The 17,643-nt window shown below is 32.4% G+C and overlaps 1 protein-coding gene and 1 pseudogene across 1 annotated transcript; both read right to left on the bottom strand.

Annotated features, from left to right (window-relative positions):
- Nucleotides 1–7,804: 7,804 nt before the first annotated feature.
- On the bottom strand, nucleotides 7,805–8,750 carry LOC141519598 (olfactory receptor 10AG1-like; annotated as a pseudogene).
- A 7,575-nt stretch (nucleotides 8,751–16,325) lies between these two features.
- Nucleotides 16,326–17,255, bottom strand: LOC141519597 (olfactory receptor 10AG1-like). The gene has a single exon (XM_074231794.1). It carries the CDS (start codon nucleotides 17,253–17,255, stop codon nucleotides 16,326–16,328), a length of 930 nt encoding a protein of 309 aa, XP_074087895.1.
- Between the last annotated feature and the right edge of the window lie 388 nt (nucleotides 17,256–17,643).

Here is a 17,643-nt window from a genome sequence, read left to right as displayed (position 1 = left end):
GGATATTGTTCTCTTGGTTCTACTCCCTTCAATCAGCATCAGATTCTGTAAGTCATTCCAGACTTCTCTAGAGTCCAACCATTTATGGCTTCTTATAAAATAATAGTATTCCACAGTATTCATTTACCATAACTTGTTCAGCCATTCCCCAATTGATAGGTATTTCCTCAATTTCCAATTCCTTGACACCACAAAAAAGAACTGCTATGAATATTTTGGAACATGGAGGACTTTTCACATTTTCTATACTTTCTTTTGGATATAGAACTATAAAATACAATTGTTGGATGAAAGGGTATTAAAAGTTTTATTGCTCTTTGGGATAGTTCCATATGGCTTTCCAGAAAGGTTGGATCCATATACAACTCCATTAGCAATGCATTAATGTCCCAATCTTCCCACATCCTCTCCAATATTGATCATCTTCCCTTTTTCTCATCAGGGCTAATCTCATAGGTGTGAGATAATACCTCATTGTTGTTTGTATTTTCATTTCTCTAATCATTAATTATTTAGAACATTTTTTCATATGATTATATATATAGCTGTAATTTCTTATTTGAAAACTGTCTGTTCACATTCTTTGACCATTTCTCATTTTAGGAGTGACATGTTATCTTAGAAATTTGAAGCAGTTCTCTATGTATTTTACATATGAGACCTTTATCAGAATTCCTGGTTGTGAAAATTCTTTCCCAGCTTTCCTTTTAACTTTGGCAGCATTGATTTTATTAGTGCAAAGCCTCTTTAATTTAATATAGTCAAAAAAATTCATTTTGCATTTTATAATATACTCTAATTCCTGATTGATTGGTCATAAATTTATCCCTTTTCCATAGATCATATAGATAGAGTATTTTTTGGTCTATTAATTTATCTATGGTATTGTTCTTTATGTCTAAATCCTGTAACCATTTGACCTTATTTTGATATAGGGTGGGAATGTGGAACTATTCCTAACTTTTGGCATATTATTTTCCAGTTTTCCAAACAGTTTTTTGTCAAATAGTGAGTGCTTATCAAAGTAGATTCCTGTAGTCACTTTCTGCCATTACTTTTGAACCTAACCTAATCCACTGACCCAAGACTCTATATCATAACCAGGACCAGGAAATTTTGATGGTTGCCACTTTATATCAGCATTAGATCTCTTAGAGCTAGATGACCTTGCTTTACATTATTTTTCATTAATTTCCTTGCAATTCTTGACATTTTGTTGCTCCAGGAGAATTTTGATACTATTTTTTCTTGCTCAGTAGATAATTATTTGGTAGGTAGTTTGATTGGTATGGCAAAGAAAAAGAAATTTATTTTGGGTAAAATTAGCATGTTTGTTATATTAGGTCAACCTATACATGAGCAATTGCCATTTTTCCAATTATTTTAATATGATGTTATTGGGATGAGAAGTGATTTATAATTCTGTCATATAGTTTCTGGGTTAGTCTTGGGAGTTTGATTCCCAGGTAATTAATGGTTTTTTAAAGATTTTGTTTATTTTGAGTTTTACAATTTTCGCCTAATTTTGATTCCCTCTCCCCACACCCACAGAAGCCAGTCTGCTAGGCTTTACAATTGTTTCCATTGATCTAAATTGAATGTGATGAAAGAAATCATAGCCTCAAGGAAGAATAATATAAAATAAGAGATAGCGAAATTACATAAGTAGATAAGTTTTTTTTTTCTAAGTAATAGTCTTTGATCTTTGTTTAAACTCCTTGGTTCTTTCTCTGGATACAGTTGATATTCCCCATCACAGATACTCCAAAATTGTCCAAGATTGTTGTGCTGATGGAGTGAACAAGTCCATGAAGTTTGATCATCACCCCCATGTTGCTGTTAGAGTACACAATGTTTTTCTGGTTCTGCTCATCTTGCTCGGCATCACTTCGTGCAAATGCTTCCAGGGCATCCCTGAATTCCCATCCCTCCTGGTTTCTAATAGAACAATAGTGTTCCATTGCATATATATATATATATATATATATATATATATATATATATATATCATAGTTTGTTAAGTCATTCTCCAGCTGAAGGACATTTACTTAATTTCCAATTCTTTGCCACCACAAACAGAGCTGTTATAAATATTTTTGTAAAAGTCATGTTTTTACCCTTTTTCATGATCTCTTAAGGGTATAGACCCAGTAATGGTATTGCTGGATCAAAGTCTATGCACATTTTTGTTGCCCTCTGGGCACAATTCCTAACTGCTCTCCCGAAAGGTTGGATGAGTACACAGCTCCACCAGATTTCCCACATCCCTTCCAACATTGATCACTGTTCTTTCTGGTCATATTGGCCAGTCTAAGAGGTGTGAGTTGGTACCTCAGAAATACTTTAATTTACATTTCACTAATAAGTACTGATTTAGAGAAATTTTTCATATGACTATGGATTGCTTTGATTTTCTCATCTGTAAATTGCCTTTGACCATTTGTCAATTGGGGAATAACATTTTCTTTGAAAATTTGACTCAGTTCTCTGTATATCTTAGAAATGAGTACTTTGTAAAAAATGCTAGTCATAAATATTTTTATCAGCTTTAATTTAATTTAATTTAATGTAATTAAAATTATCTAGTTTCTTTTTAATGATGTTCTCCATCTCTTCCTTGGTCATAAACTGATTGCCTTTCCAAAGATCTGACAGGTTTGCTGATAATATTTTTTTATGTCTAGATCCTGAATCTGTTTTGATCTTATCTTGGTATAGGGTGTGAGGTGTTATTCTAATCTAAGTTTCTTACATGATAACTTCCAATTTTCCCAACAGTTTTTATTGAAGAAAGAGTTTTTATCCCAATAGTTGGATTCTTTGTGTTTATCAAACTTCAGATTGGTATAACCATTTCCTGCTAATACATGTAGTCTATTCCATTGATCCACCATTCTGTTTGATAACCAATACTAGACAGTTTTGATGAGTGATGCTTTATAATAGACTGTTCTGATGACTGATGCTTTATAATATAATTTTCGATCTGGTAAGGCTAAGCCACATTCTTTTCCACTTTTTTTTCCATTGAATCCCTGGAAATTCTTGACTTTTTATTTCTCCATAAGAATTTACTTATAACTTTTTCTAACTCATAAAAAGTAATTTTTTTTAGAATTTTGTTTGTAGGGCACTAAACAGGTAGTTTACTATTGGTAGAATTGTCATTTTTATTATATTGGCTCAACCTATTCATGAGCAGTTGATGTTTGCCCAGTTATTTAAATCTAATATTATTTGTATGAGAAGTATTTTTTAATTGTTTTCAAAAAGTTTTTGATACTTCCTTGGCAGGTAGTCTCCCAAGTATTTTATATTATCTGAGGTTACTTTAAATGGGATTTCTCTGGCTCTTTCTGTTTTATTTTGCTAGTCATATATAGAAATGTTGAGGATTTATGAGGGTTTATTTTATATACTGTTGCTTTGCTAAAGTTGCTAATTACTTCTAGTATATTTTTAGATGATTTTTTGGGGATCCTGTAGGTATACCATCATGTCACCTATAAAGAGTAAGAGTTTTGTCTTTTCCTTCCCAATTCTAATTCCTTCAATTTCTTCTCTTACTGCTGAAGCTAATATTTCTAATACAATATTGAATAGTAGCGGTGATAATGGGCATCCTTGTTTCACCCCTGATTTTATTGGGAATGCCTCTAGCTTATCCCCACTGCATTTATGCCTGTTGATGGTTTCAGATAGATATTGCTTGTTATTCTAAGAACTAATCCATTAATTTCTACGCTCTAGTATTTTTAGTGGGAATGGGTGTTAAAAAACAAAAAACAAAAAAAAAACCTTTTCAGCATCTACTGAGATAATCACATTATTTATGATAGATTTGTTATTGATATAATTAATTATATTATATTAAATCTTTTCCTAATAGTGAACTAACTCTAACCCTGAAATAAATCCTACTTGGTCATAGTGTATTATCCTAGGGATAATGAGCTGTATTGTTTTGCTTAGATTTTATTTAATATTTTTGCAACTATATTCATCAAGTTGATAGGCCTTTTTCTGTTTTAACTCTTCCTTGTTTAGGTTTCAGCACCATATTGGTATCATAGAAATAGTTAGGCAGATTTCTGTCTTCACCTATTTTTCCAAAGAGCTTATATAGAATTGGAAACAATTATTCCTTTGTGAATTCATCTGGCCCTGGACATTTTTTTCTTATGGAGTTCAATAACGGCTTGTTGAATTTCTTTTTTCTGAGGTAGGGTCATTTAGGTATTTAATTTCCTCTTCATTTAACCTGGACAACTTACATTTTTGTAAATATTCATCCATTTCATTTAGATTCTCACATTTATTGGCATAGAGTTGGGCAAAAATAATTCCTGAATTATTACTTTAATTTCCTCCTCATTGATGGTGAGTTCACCTTTTTCATTTATGATACTAGCAATTTGTTTTTCTTCTTTCTTTTTTTTAAATCAAATTGACCAGAGGTTTATCAGTTTCATTGTTTTTTTCATAAAACCAACTCTTGGTTTTGTTTATCAGTTCCATAGTTTTTTCTTGCTTTCATTTTTATTAATTTCTCCTTTAATTTTTAGAATTTCTCATTTGGTATTTAATTGGAGGTTTTTAATTTGTGCATTATCTAATATTTTAGTCACATATTTACTTCATTGATTTCCTCTTTCATTAATTAATTCATGTAAGCATTTAAAGATATATTATATCTCCTGATAGCCACCTTGAGTGAATCCCATAGGTTTTGGTATGTTGTTTCATTATTGTTATTATCTAGGATGAAATAATTAAATCTTTCTATTATTTGTTGTTTGATTCACTCATTTTTTTAAAAATTGAGTTTATTTAGTTTCCAAGTAGCTTTGGTTCTCTATATCCCTGGTCTAATACTGCATATGATTTTTATAGCATTATGATCTGAGAAAGATGCATTCACTATTTCTGCCTTTCTGAAGTTGATCATTAGGTTTTTATTTCCGAGTACATGGTCAATTTTTCTGTAAGTGCCATGTACTACAGGAAAATAAAAGTATATTCCTTTCTATCCCCATTCAATTTCCACCATAAGTCTATCATATCTAGGGTTTCTAACATTCTGTTTAGCTCCTTAACTTTCTTTTTGGTTATTTTATGGTTAGATTTATCTAAGTCTGAGAGTAGCAGGTTGAGGTCTCCCACTAGTAGAGTTTCTTAACTTAACTGAGTGTGTGTAAGTTAACTTTAAGCCAAGTCTGATGAAAGGAAAATTCAGGTGGTTTTCAGCTCCTCCCTCCTTCCCACTAATACAATAGATCTTTTGTACCTCTTAATGTCATTAGATTTACCCCATTCAATCTCCTCCATTCTCCCTTCTCCTTACTGTCCCCCTTTTTAAGGAGGTATTAATTTTAAATCATTGTATCTGAGTCACAGAAAAATCATAAGTGTCCATCACTACTGGTTATGTATATTTTATCTAATAGAGTTTCAATTCTCAAGAGTTATGAGAATTTTTTTTTTCCCATGTGGGGATATAACCAGTTTCATCTTATTGGATAGTAGTTTTTTTCTTTAACCTGTTTTTTTTTTTTACCTTTTCATGTGTCTCTTGAGGCTCCTGTTTGATGTCTAGATTTTCTATTTCTCTCTGATATTTTCATCAGGAAATATTGGGAGTCTCTCATTTCATTAAATGTCCATTTTTTCCCCTGGAAGGGAAGACTCAGCTTTGCTGGGAAGTAGATTCTTGGCTGCATTCCAAGCACCCTTATTCTTCAAAATATCTCATTCCAGGCCCTTTGATCACTTAATGTTGATGGAGCCAGGTCCTGCATAATCCTTACTGTGGCTCCTTGGTATCTAAATTGTTTCTTTCTGGCTGCTTCAGGATTCTCTATTTTATCTGATAGTTCTTTAATTTGGCCTTAACATTCCTTGGTGTTTTCATTTTAGGATCTCTTTCTGGAGAGGATTGATGCATTCTTTCAATAACTATTTTGCCCTCTGGTTCTATGATATCAGAGCAGGTTTCCATCACTAAATCCTGTAATATTAAGTCCAAGCTTCCCCCCCCCCCCCTTCATTGTTCTCAGGAAGACCAATAACTCACATGTTATCCCTTCTCAACCTATTCTTGAGGTCAGTGGTTTTGCTGATTAGGTATTTTACATTTTCATCTATTTTTTTCTATTTTTTTGGTTTTGTTTAAAAGTCTCTTGCTGTCTCATGAAGTCATTAGTTTCCACAACCTCCATTCTCTTTTTTTTTAGAGAAGAATTTTCTTCATTTACCTTTTGCAATTCCTCTTCCAATTGGTTAGTTCTATTTTTGTAACTTTTCCATTTGACCCATTGAGGGTTTGAAAGAATTATTTTCTTTTTGCATTTGCCCAATTGAAGATCTGAGAGAATTATTCTTTTATTTTATTTGTCCAATTGTATTTTCCAAGGATTTGTTTCCTTTTTGCAAGATGTTTATTTTCTTTCCCAAATTTTCCAATTGACTTTTAACCTCCTTCCTAATTTCTTCAAGGTAGTCTTTCTGTGCTGGATACCAGATCATATTCTCCTCAGAGGTTCTAGGTCTCTCTGGGTTAGGGTCTTTTCCACCTAGGAATTTTTCTGTAGACCCTCTTCTGCTGGTCTTTCTTCATTTTCCTAAGACCTTGTGTTGGGGAGGGGTTGCTTCACAAAGGTTTGGTGTTGGGATCCCTAGAAGGCTTTACTCACAGGTTTTGGTAACTCCACTTGGAACTGTCAGTAGGAGGCACTGGTTGCTTTTTCTGGTGTGTCTGTGACCTTGATTTGAGGCCCTCTCCCTTGAACTGGAGGGAGTGGCTAAAGCTACTGAATACTTTTATCTTTGAACAATAGTGGGCTTTGCCCTAGGGCAAGATAATGGCTCTCCCTAGTTGCAGCTGAGGGAGCTCTGCTACTCACACCTGAGCCTGGGACAGAGGTGCACTGTGATTGTTTTTGTTCTGGGAAAAGTTTTCAGATGAAATGAAGGTATGGACTCTTGTGTTCCTCCAGACCAGAGGAGCCCAGGGATCTACAGCTATCCCTCACTGGAACTCACCCTCCAGCCCTTCTGGCAAATTCAGTAAAATACTTCTCTGATTTTTCTGCCAGTTATCCTATTTTTGAACTACTTTCGCAATGGTATCATGTCCTTCTACCCTTTGGAAACTCTCACATCAGCTTTTTTTTTTCCTGTATATTTCTTTCCCCATTAAATTTTAAGCTTCTTGAAGGGAGAAAGTTTCTTTGACTTTGTTTTCTTTATTGCTTGTATGCATTTTGATCCCAAGCCTAGGCACAATAAATGCTTAATATTTGATTTTTCCTTACTTTTTCTTCTCTGTTTACGTCATTGAGAAGAATGAGGGTATTTAAAGAGGAGCAGAATACATTTGTACATTGATAAATTACATCACATCAAAATTCACTGTTACACCTTCAAAAAATAAAATATAATAGTTGAAACTTTAAATTTAGGATTGACACTTGACTTTTGGAAGTACCCAGTGACTTCAATGATATGGAAATTGTAGTGATTAAAACATTTAAATATGAGTACTTCAAATATCTCTCTTCTTTTTTCTTTTCACTCTGAGAGACAAGATAAATCTTTAACACTAGAATATCAAATGCTGTGTCATTTGCCTCTGGACATCACAAAGATGATACTGATATCATACTGGGGGAAAAAGAAAAAGTCCAAAGATTTTATATGATTAGATGAGATTTATAAAGTTTCAAAGATTTTGTTCTTGATTGAATTAGAAGTTTATTTTCATAGGCTCTATGGAAAAATGCATATGAATCCAGGATCTTTACATTCATTTATTTATTTCCATTTTATCATATTTAGATAATAATTTTCTTATTGTTATAATGAAATCCTTATTCTTTAGGCTATAAATCATTGGGTTACATAATGGAGTCAAAGTGGTATAGAAGAGAGAGAAGTTTGTCTGTTCCTGCTGAGTGACTGGATTTGGGTTTCAAATACACAATGATGCCAGAACCAAAGAAAAGGCCCACTACCATGAGATGAGAAGAACAAGTAGAGAAAGCTTTAGATTTCCCTATTCCTGATGGCAGCTTCAAGATAGTAAAAATGATTTTGACATAGGACCCACATATTAACAGAAAGGGAACAATGCCAAATAGCACAACATCTGCATAGATAAAGATCTCACTCATAGAAGTATCTCCACAGGCCACCTGCAGTATTGGATAGATGTCACAGAAAATGTGATTGATTTTGGGGGGACCACAGAAGGGTAGAGAAAAAACCTGGTATGTTTGTCCTAACACAACTGGTATCCCAATGATCTAGGATCCTATAATCAGCTGAAGACAAATTTTTTGATTGATGATAAACAAATAGTAGAGAGGTTTACAAATGGCCACATAGCGATCATATGCCATTGCTTCAAGGAGAAAGCATTCGCTGCCACCCAGACCTAGAATTAAGCAAACTTGTGCAGCACAGGTCAGCAAGGAAAGATTTCTTTTCTGGGTCCAAAGGTGCATTTGAATTCTGGGTAGAGTAACTGATGTGTAACATATTTCTAAGAAGGAAATGTTTCGAAGGAAATAATACATGGGAGTTTGGAGAATTGGATCAACTTTTGTAATTACAATGATAAGTGAATTTCCTATAATGATGCTCAAGTAGATAACTAAGAAAATTCCAAAAAGAAGGCCTTGAAATTTGGGAATATCAGAAAATCCCAGAAGAATATATTCATTTACATCTGTGACATTTCTTCCTGCCATTTCAGAACAGACTGCACAACTTCCTGCTTCTGGGATGTAATATTCCCCCACTGTAAAATATTATCAGTTTAATAATTTGTGATTTTCCATTTCCACCTGATTTTCTTTCCTGTAGGGTCACTTTCAGCAAGGTCAATATATCCTATCTATTAAATTTTGAAGACTTCATTTTTCTTCAACACTAAGTTTCAGTCATTTTTGATATTATTTTGATAATATAGGTAGCTGGGTGACATTTGCAATTAATATTGGGTTTGGAGTCAGTAAGCTCTAACTTCAAATTTGACATCACTCACTAGCAGTTTGACCTTGGGCAAGTCATTTAGCATCTTTTTACTTTAATACATTGGAAAAGGAAATGGCAAAGCACTCTAGTATCTTTGTCCAAAAAATAAAAAATTAGGAGAGAGCTGAAAATAACATTATAGTCTAAGATCTATTCCAAAAGTAAATACTGTTTATTCTATGTTTCAGTGTCACTTTCCACTCAAAATTCAACGATTTTATAATTCTAAATATTTTAACTGAATACTAGGCCACAGAAATTTGACTAAATTTCAAAAACTCCAATAGAAGTAAGACTTTTATCTTGAATATTAATTTTCAAAAAAGGTAATATATAAAATAGGAACCACTCTTTTATTTTAGGTAATGAGGGTTTTTGAAGAAAAACAATAAAAATGTATCTTCTAACTTTTTCTCATCTTAAAAGTCATTTGTGGTTCTTCTTTTCAATATTTGTTGAAACCAATTTTTAATTCCCTGAGAATTTGACCATGTTCTCTGCTTCACAAAATTATAGCCCTCCTCAAGCAATCACTCAATCCATTCTATTTCTTTTCCTAAGGTTTCATCTCCAAGAATATATCCATTGACTGAATTACCAAAGCTTTCTTATGTTATTATCTTGTGTTACCAATTATGTTCACTTAGGATGAAAAGTCAACTACAGGTGCCACATTTTGAGAAATGCATAACTTTCAGGAAACATTTTATTCACATATCAAGTTCAATCATTTCCTTGAATTTTTATTTTATTGTTTTTAATTTTCTAATTTCTATGCAAGAAAAATAATGTAAGCCCAAATTCATATTTCCATCCTTTGAATAGGGAACATTTATACCTTTAGAATTATTAATAGTTTTCTGTTGTCTCTGAAACTGTATATAGATCATTTTACTTGAAAACAAAATATTTTTAAAATCCTTCCCTCTCTCTCTCTCTCTCTCTCTCTCTCTCTCTCTCTCTAGTTTATTATATATTATCCACCCATCACCAAAATGTCTTATAGTCATTTTTTTCTAACTTGTCTTTCAGTTTCTTTGTTCTTCTTTTGGGAGTATGCCCTCACGACTAAGACTCAGTTTCTCTTCATTTTCCTCTTCTCAGGATTTCTTAACATCATTTAATAAAGTAAGTTCAGACCAAATGTATCAGAATATATTCTTAATATTGTAATATCTCTTACTTTTAACAGTTAAATGCATAAATGCTTAATCTTTGATACCAATCAAAATTTCATTATGAACCAACTATGGCTCAGGTTTTGAATTAAAAACTAAGAAGAGAAAAGAGGCAAAAACAATCCTAAAAATTTTAACCATGTGGTTGGAAAGATGACATAAAAGCAAATTTATAAAAGCAAGCTATATGAAAGACAACTAGAAGATAATTATCAGAGGGAAGGCAGTGGAATCCAATGGGGTTGAGAAAGATATCCTTTGGAAGCTGAGATTTTAGCTAAGATTTAGAATAAAAGATGGAAGTCAGCAGGTAAATTTGAGCACAGAAACAACATTAGCATTTTTATATGGGATATTGAAATGCAAACATAGACTTGTGTTCTATAAGTTCTCTTCAGGGTCATTATTCTCATTACTTTAAGACTTTATGTTATGCCTGTTTCAGGGCATAGTATTATGTGATCATCTGACCTTCCTTTCCCCTTGCAGTTGGGACATTTTTGTTATATTTTGTTTTCATAAACTAAATTTAATACATGACACCTTTCTCTAGGAAATTTCATATTATTTTATTTGAACAAATGCTCTCATTTGTGAAATTCTTTTGAATACTGATTCTGTCATTAGTGTCTCTTTACCATATATTACCCTGCCATTGGCTTTATGCCATTTTCTTTCTGACTAAGTAAAAATTCCTTAACAAGATTTTCATCAATGGTGAATTTAACATTTTCTAGAATAGTAGGATTCATTCAATTTCAATGACCTGTGATTTGTTCGACCAATTACCTTTTCTTCTTTATAAATTTGGCAATGATTTGCTTCTCTTCAATTCTTTTGGAAACTTGATCTATTTAACAAATCCTTACATTTTTCCCAACTTTCTATCACATTTTCAATTTCAAGTTTTTACATTATAACTTATATCAGGCTACACGTCTGATAATTTCTTAAAATCATCTTATATAAGGTTCAACTACATGATACAGTGGATAGAGCACCAGTCCTGGAGGACCTGACTTCAAATTGGACCCCAGACACTTGATAATTACCTAGCTGTATGACCTTGGGCAAGTCACAGCCTCATTGCCTTTAATAGAAAAAATGTTTTTAAATATCTTCTTATATATAACTGAACTCATTAAAAAAACCTCTCCCCTCTTCCTAAGTCAAACAGTATGTTTGGGGGTGTCAACATCTTCCAATTAACCATACTCACAACATATATTACCTCCTTCCCTTAATATCAATACTCTTCTTCTCTCTTAAAAATGTTCTTGCAATATCTTATCCACTTTAACTCTATGACATATGAGTACTTTGCTTTTCTTAAATTTGCATCATTCTGGTAAATTGCCTTTTCTATTTCAATAGCATTCATTTTGTTACAACTCCAAGAAGTCACTTATTAAATTTATTAAATTCTTAGTATGCAGCAGACATGGTACTTAATTTCTCGAGTTTTAAAGAAATGCAAAATGACAGTGCCAGGTTTCAAATAGCTAAGATTTTAATGGGGGAACCAACAAGTAAAATTTTATATACAAACAAAATATATGCAGAATAAATTGGAATTGATCGACAGAGAGAAATAAATAGCATGATTTAAAATTAAGTAAAGACTTACTCTGTAAGATTGAAATTTAGCTGTGACTTCAAGGAAACAAATGCAATCAGGAAGAGAGAGCATTTAAAATTCCAAGAATAAGGGACAAATTCTTGATCCTAGAGAGGTTGTCTTCTTTGAAAAACTGAAAGGAGTCTAGTGTCTAGATTTAAAAGCACAAAGAAACAATACAAGTGCATAAAGAAGAATGAAATGTAAAAATATTAGAAAAGAAAGAGGGACAAAGTCCTTTGAATGAAAAAATTATTTTGAATCTGAGGGTTATATATTTTATACCAGCTGATAGAGAAACACTGGAGTATATTGAATGGATATTTAGTAATTACCTGGTCAGATATGTATGTTAGCAAGAAAGATTTGATAGCTTAGTGAAGAATAGAATGGAGTGAGGAGAGATCAGAGGGGGAACAAGCAGTAGATTATTTCAATAGGTCAAAATGTCAGTTTCAAAGGAGAGAAGGTGATGTATAGCAGGTATGTACAGCAGGAATGTATGGCAGGACTTCACAACAGGTTGGAGGATTGACTATAATAGACAGAAGCGAGAGACAGAAGCAGAGAGACAGAGGCAGAAGAAGCAAAAGCAGCAGAGGAATATCATGGTTATGATCACAATCATGACAGTGATGATGATGATGTTGATGACATCTAAGGGAAAATTGAGTTTTCTGGGATGAAGGTAGAGTTCTTATTATAAAAGAGATATTTTGAAAGGTTCAGTTTTACTTTTCTATTTTTGGAGCCAGGGAAATACTGAGATCAGTTTTTTGAGCTGTCTACCATGTGGAAGAAAATATAAGTCTTACCTTTAGGAAAGAGGTATAATCTGAATAAGTAAATCTGATAGCATCAGCATAGAGGTGATAATTTAAAACATGTGATCTATTATTAACTCTAACATATATGGTATGGAGAAACAAAAGAACAGAGCCCTAGAGGACTCTCAAAAAATATCTTCATAAAATATGGGTCTTACTATTTCACTTCCTAATCAGTAAACTCAAAATTTTCCCCATTAAATCCAGACCCAAATGTAAAATCATAATCTTGGTGTTTATAGTTTCATAATCTAGACCCTCTGTATTTTGCTATTTTCTTACATCTTGCATCTTACACAACTCCACATATTCTGTAAACCACTGACCTGCTTGATGTTACTTGAGAGCATTTCCTTTCAAAACTATGAATATTAAGGAACTTTCCTCTGAACTGGGATGCTTGTCTTTTGTTTGTTTCCTTATTTCTCTAGTTTCTTTCAAGTCTCAATTAAAGCAGGAGTTCATCCAGTAATAAATTTTGCCTGATTACCCCCAAAGAAATTGTATTTGCTGAGATGATAACAATTTTTTTCCAAATATATCATGATTCTGCATAGTTGATTGCATGCTGCTTCCCCATTAGCCTTGGGTTCTTTGAGACTGCTTATTTCTTTAATTGCCTCAGTGTCTAACACATAGGAAATGTTTAATGTATGTTTCTTGACTTGATTTGGTTTAATTTGCACTTTCTCTGTGATCTTACAAAACTGTTTTGCAATGTATAAAAAATCAAATCTCATAGTTTTCCTATCCTAATAAATTAGACAAATTAAAGTAAGTGGATTTAAGAGTTTAGTGAGTCAGAGGATTTAAACTCAACAAAGATACTTAAATGTTCTTTTCTTATTCTTTAATTTGGGCATTAATACATTAATACCTTCATTAAGACCTATACGTAAACATTCTTCAAGTATAGTTTCCTTGACAGACAAATACCAGCATAAATAAACCCCCAAAATACACATTTTTGTCTTCTATTTAATAGTAAATTCTCAACATCCCATCTACCATAGGCTGCCATAAGCCTTCTCTATTATTTTGGTTGTCCCATTTTAGCTTCAAAGCAACAAAGATGTGATTTCAAATCCTACTTCGACAGAAAGTTAACTGAGTAATCCTGAAGAGAAAGTAACAACTTCTTTTCTATTTTTGTTTTCTTATATGTAAAATGTCAATCACAGAAAGAATTTATTCCTGAGCTTGCTGTGATGATGAAACTTTGAAAACCATAAATGTATATATCTAAGCAATAAAATAGCTCTCCTATTTCTCTTGGTCTTCCTTGTCCTCCTCCTCATTGCCATAACTGTAAGTATTAACCTCAGTTTTTATGCTGCCTTAGTTCATTATGAGATTTAACAGTAGTTATATCATTCTCATGGGACCATATCATCTTTTCTGTGTACCTTATTTTAGGTCAGTTAAAGGTCTAAGGTTTTAATAATGTGTGATCCTTATATGCCTTTGTCATTATATATATATATATATATATATATATATATATATATATATATATATATGCATAAGTATTAGCCATGACCTTCAATATAAATTTTAAAATGCTCCTAAAATTTGAAGGTGTTAATGTGCTTTACAAATTTCTTTAAAAAGATATGATCTGGTTTAAGATAGACATGTTTCAGATTTAACTCAATTGATCTCTAACTCAGGATGGTCCTTTTTAGAATCTGAAGATTCTTAGGATAGTAATACTTGAATGGAAAAATGAGATTTAGAACTAACAGGAATTTTCACTTCACTACTGTTCCTTAAGACATGAAAAAATATCCCCTGTAGTCAAAGAAATTCAAACTGCTACAAGGACAGCTAGGTGGCGCAATGGATAGAGCACCGGCCCTGGAGTCAGGAATACCTGGGTTCAAATCCAGCCTCAGACACTTAATAATTAACTAGCTGTGTGGCCTTGGGCGAGCCACTTAACCCCATTGCCTTGCAAAAAAAAACCAAAAAAAAAAACTAAACTAAAAATAAGAACCTGCTACAGTAAAATACCTGATACTTACCTTGATCTGATGCGATAAACTCATATATTTCTTTACTGTCTTGATGAGCAAATTAAATTCAAAAATGTATATTATAATGGACTTTTTCATAGAGAAATTGTAAGTAAAACTCATGTTATATATTATCTCATTTTATGAGCACAGCAGAAATGTGAGGAAAAAATTTCCGGCAAATAAAAATTATCTTCATTTTCCATACAATGAAACTGATGTACACAGGCATTGAATGTCTTGTCTCATATAACCCATTTATGGAATGTTGGACTTTAATTTTTAATCTCAATTTGTTTTTATTTCAGAAAAATTACTCATACTATCACTGCTATCATTTAATTATAGAGAAAACTTTTCTAATGCAAATACATAACTAGATGTAAGAGACTCAACTCTCCATCAAAATGATCTTTGAGTTTTCAGTAATGAGAGATGTTTAAATAAAAAGGAAACATGTCCTGAGTATGTCTATAGGGACAGCTCTTCTCCCAGGCTACATTCACTTATTTTAATGAGAAGTATTATCTTCTGATTCCAGGTACAGAATATTGATCATAGACAAATGAGTCATTTTGAAAGAATGAAATGTGCTGTAAGGTTATACTTAGGCTATCACTGATATCGTCTTGTTTTTCCATTACGTGTCTATTTAGCAGCAAAATCATTGAACTCCCCTGGGGTTCAATTTCCTCTTCTGCAAAATGGGAATGATAATATCTGTCTTCCTTTTTATGAACAAATTTTAGTAGGATATGTTAGGTGGTTGTGAGGATAACAAGTAATAACATAATAGTTTAATTGCTTATTTTTATAATACTTTCTCTGATGAGAATAAATATATTTGGGAAGATATTAGAGAGATCCTAAATGTGTTATAGAGAAGGGGAGAAAGGAAGAAATAGAAAAGAATGTAAATGTCCATGACTAAAAAATGTGGTGTATGAATGTATTGGATTGATAGTGCCATTTGTAAGAAGGATGATATAGGAAATTTGGAACATCAGGTTAGATTTATTAGAAATAATCCAAAATATGGAAAAAGCAATCATGGGAACCAGATACATACATTTTACAAATAATTAAACTCAAAAAATTACTAACAGTAAGCTCATAAAATTCATCAATTGACAAATTGTAGCTCTGGTGTCACCGTGTCACCTGTTATGATTAGAATTTTTTATTAAAAAGGGAATAAAATATATGACATTACAATCTAATATTGCTTATCATTTAAAATCAATGATAACTTATAAATTCATTTAATAACAAAGAGCAAAATTTGAGAATTCCTCTTTACAAAATAGAGAAATAGCCTCAATTTTCTGTTTACTTTTCAGATATTCCATAATCATTTACTCTATTTACTTAAGTATTTCAATTTGCTATTTCACTTTCACAGGAAAGACAATTTCTTAATATTAGAGTTTGAATCAGAGAATAATTTTGCTCTCAAATGACACATGCAAACTGTGTTATTCTTAGCTGAAATATTTACAGTTATCTATGGGAGGTGAGAAGGTGAAAATGATGATTATCTCAAAACTGTATAGGAATAAAACAGGAAACAACCTTCTGAAGAAATTGTTCAACTAGTAGATAGAAAATATTGATACGTAATTTTATCTCCTTCTTTCATCGTCATATTCATTTACATAATAATTTTTTTTATTGCCTTAATTACATCCTTGTTCCTGAGACTGTAAATCAGGGGGTTAATCATTGGAGTTATAGTAGTATAGAAAAGAGAAAGCATTTTTTCTGTTCCAGGTAAGTCAATGGTCTTGGGTTGTAAATATGCAATGATACCAGATCCATAAAATAATCCCACAACCATTAAGTGGGAGGAGCAGGTTGAAAAGGCTTTGGATCTCCCCATTCCTGATGGAAGTTTTCGGATGGTCATGAAGATTCTATTATAGGAGAAAAGTATCAACAGAAGGGGAACGAAACCAAATATAACAGAATCTGCATAGGCCATGACTTCATTCCAAGATGTGTCCCCACAGGCCAACTTCATTAATGGGGGCATGTCACAGAAAATATGATTAATTATATTAGAATTACAGAAGGGTAATGAGAAAACTTGATACGTTTGCCCTATCATGATGGGCATCCCAGTGATCCAGGAGGCAAGCACCAGCTGGACACATACCTTGTTATTCATAATAAGAGCATAATAGAGTGGTTTACAAATGGCCACATAACGGTCATATGCCATCACAGTCAGGAGAAGACTCTCAGTGACTGCCAAAATGAGAAAGAAGCAAAGTTGAGAAGCACAGGTCAGCAAAGAAATATTTTTATTCTGAGTCCAAAGGTCTGACAGCATTCTGGGAAGAGTGACTGATGTGTAGCAGATTTCCAAGAATGCAAAATTGCCAAGAAAAAAATACATGGGGGTATGGAGAGCTGCATCAAATTTTGTAATTATAATAATGATGCCATTTCCAATTAGGATATTTATGTAAATGATTAAGAGAATAACAAATAAAATATCCTGGAGCTTGGGTAAGTCAGAGAATCCCAAAAGAATAAATTCCTTCACATGGCTGAGATTTGCTTCCATTATTGTTTCCATGTATACTTTTTCTGAAAATGCCGAATACTGTCCCAATATTTCACTTTTTCATTGTAAGGACTAGCTGGAAAAAGAAAAGGATCCTTTATATTATACACAAGTTAATTTTTTTCTGCTGGTTTATATTTTAAGCTCCTAATCATCTCTGAAATTTTGCCCCATAATCATGTTTAACTCTGTCATTTCGTGGTAGTAGATCTATGTAAAAATTTTAGCTCTATATAACATAGAAGAAATCTAATTTTTCTTCTTTTTTATTTTTGCATTATTTATAGTGCCATATTATAAAATTTTGGTTGCTATTCTACAATGATAAACATATTTTATGGATTGCTAACCTTTTCTTGTGTTATCTTCTTTATCTCACATTTCATTGATATCTTTCACA

The sequence above is a fragment of the Macrotis lagotis genome, chromosome 3, assembly GCF_037893015.1.
Source record: "Macrotis lagotis isolate mMagLag1 chromosome 3, bilby.v1.9.chrom.fasta, whole genome shotgun sequence".
Taxonomy (NCBI): domain Eukaryota; kingdom Metazoa; phylum Chordata; class Mammalia; order Peramelemorphia; family Peramelidae; genus Macrotis; species Macrotis lagotis.
The sequence above is the reverse complement of the archived record's forward strand: the minus strand, read 5'-3'. Positions and strand labels throughout refer to the sequence as shown.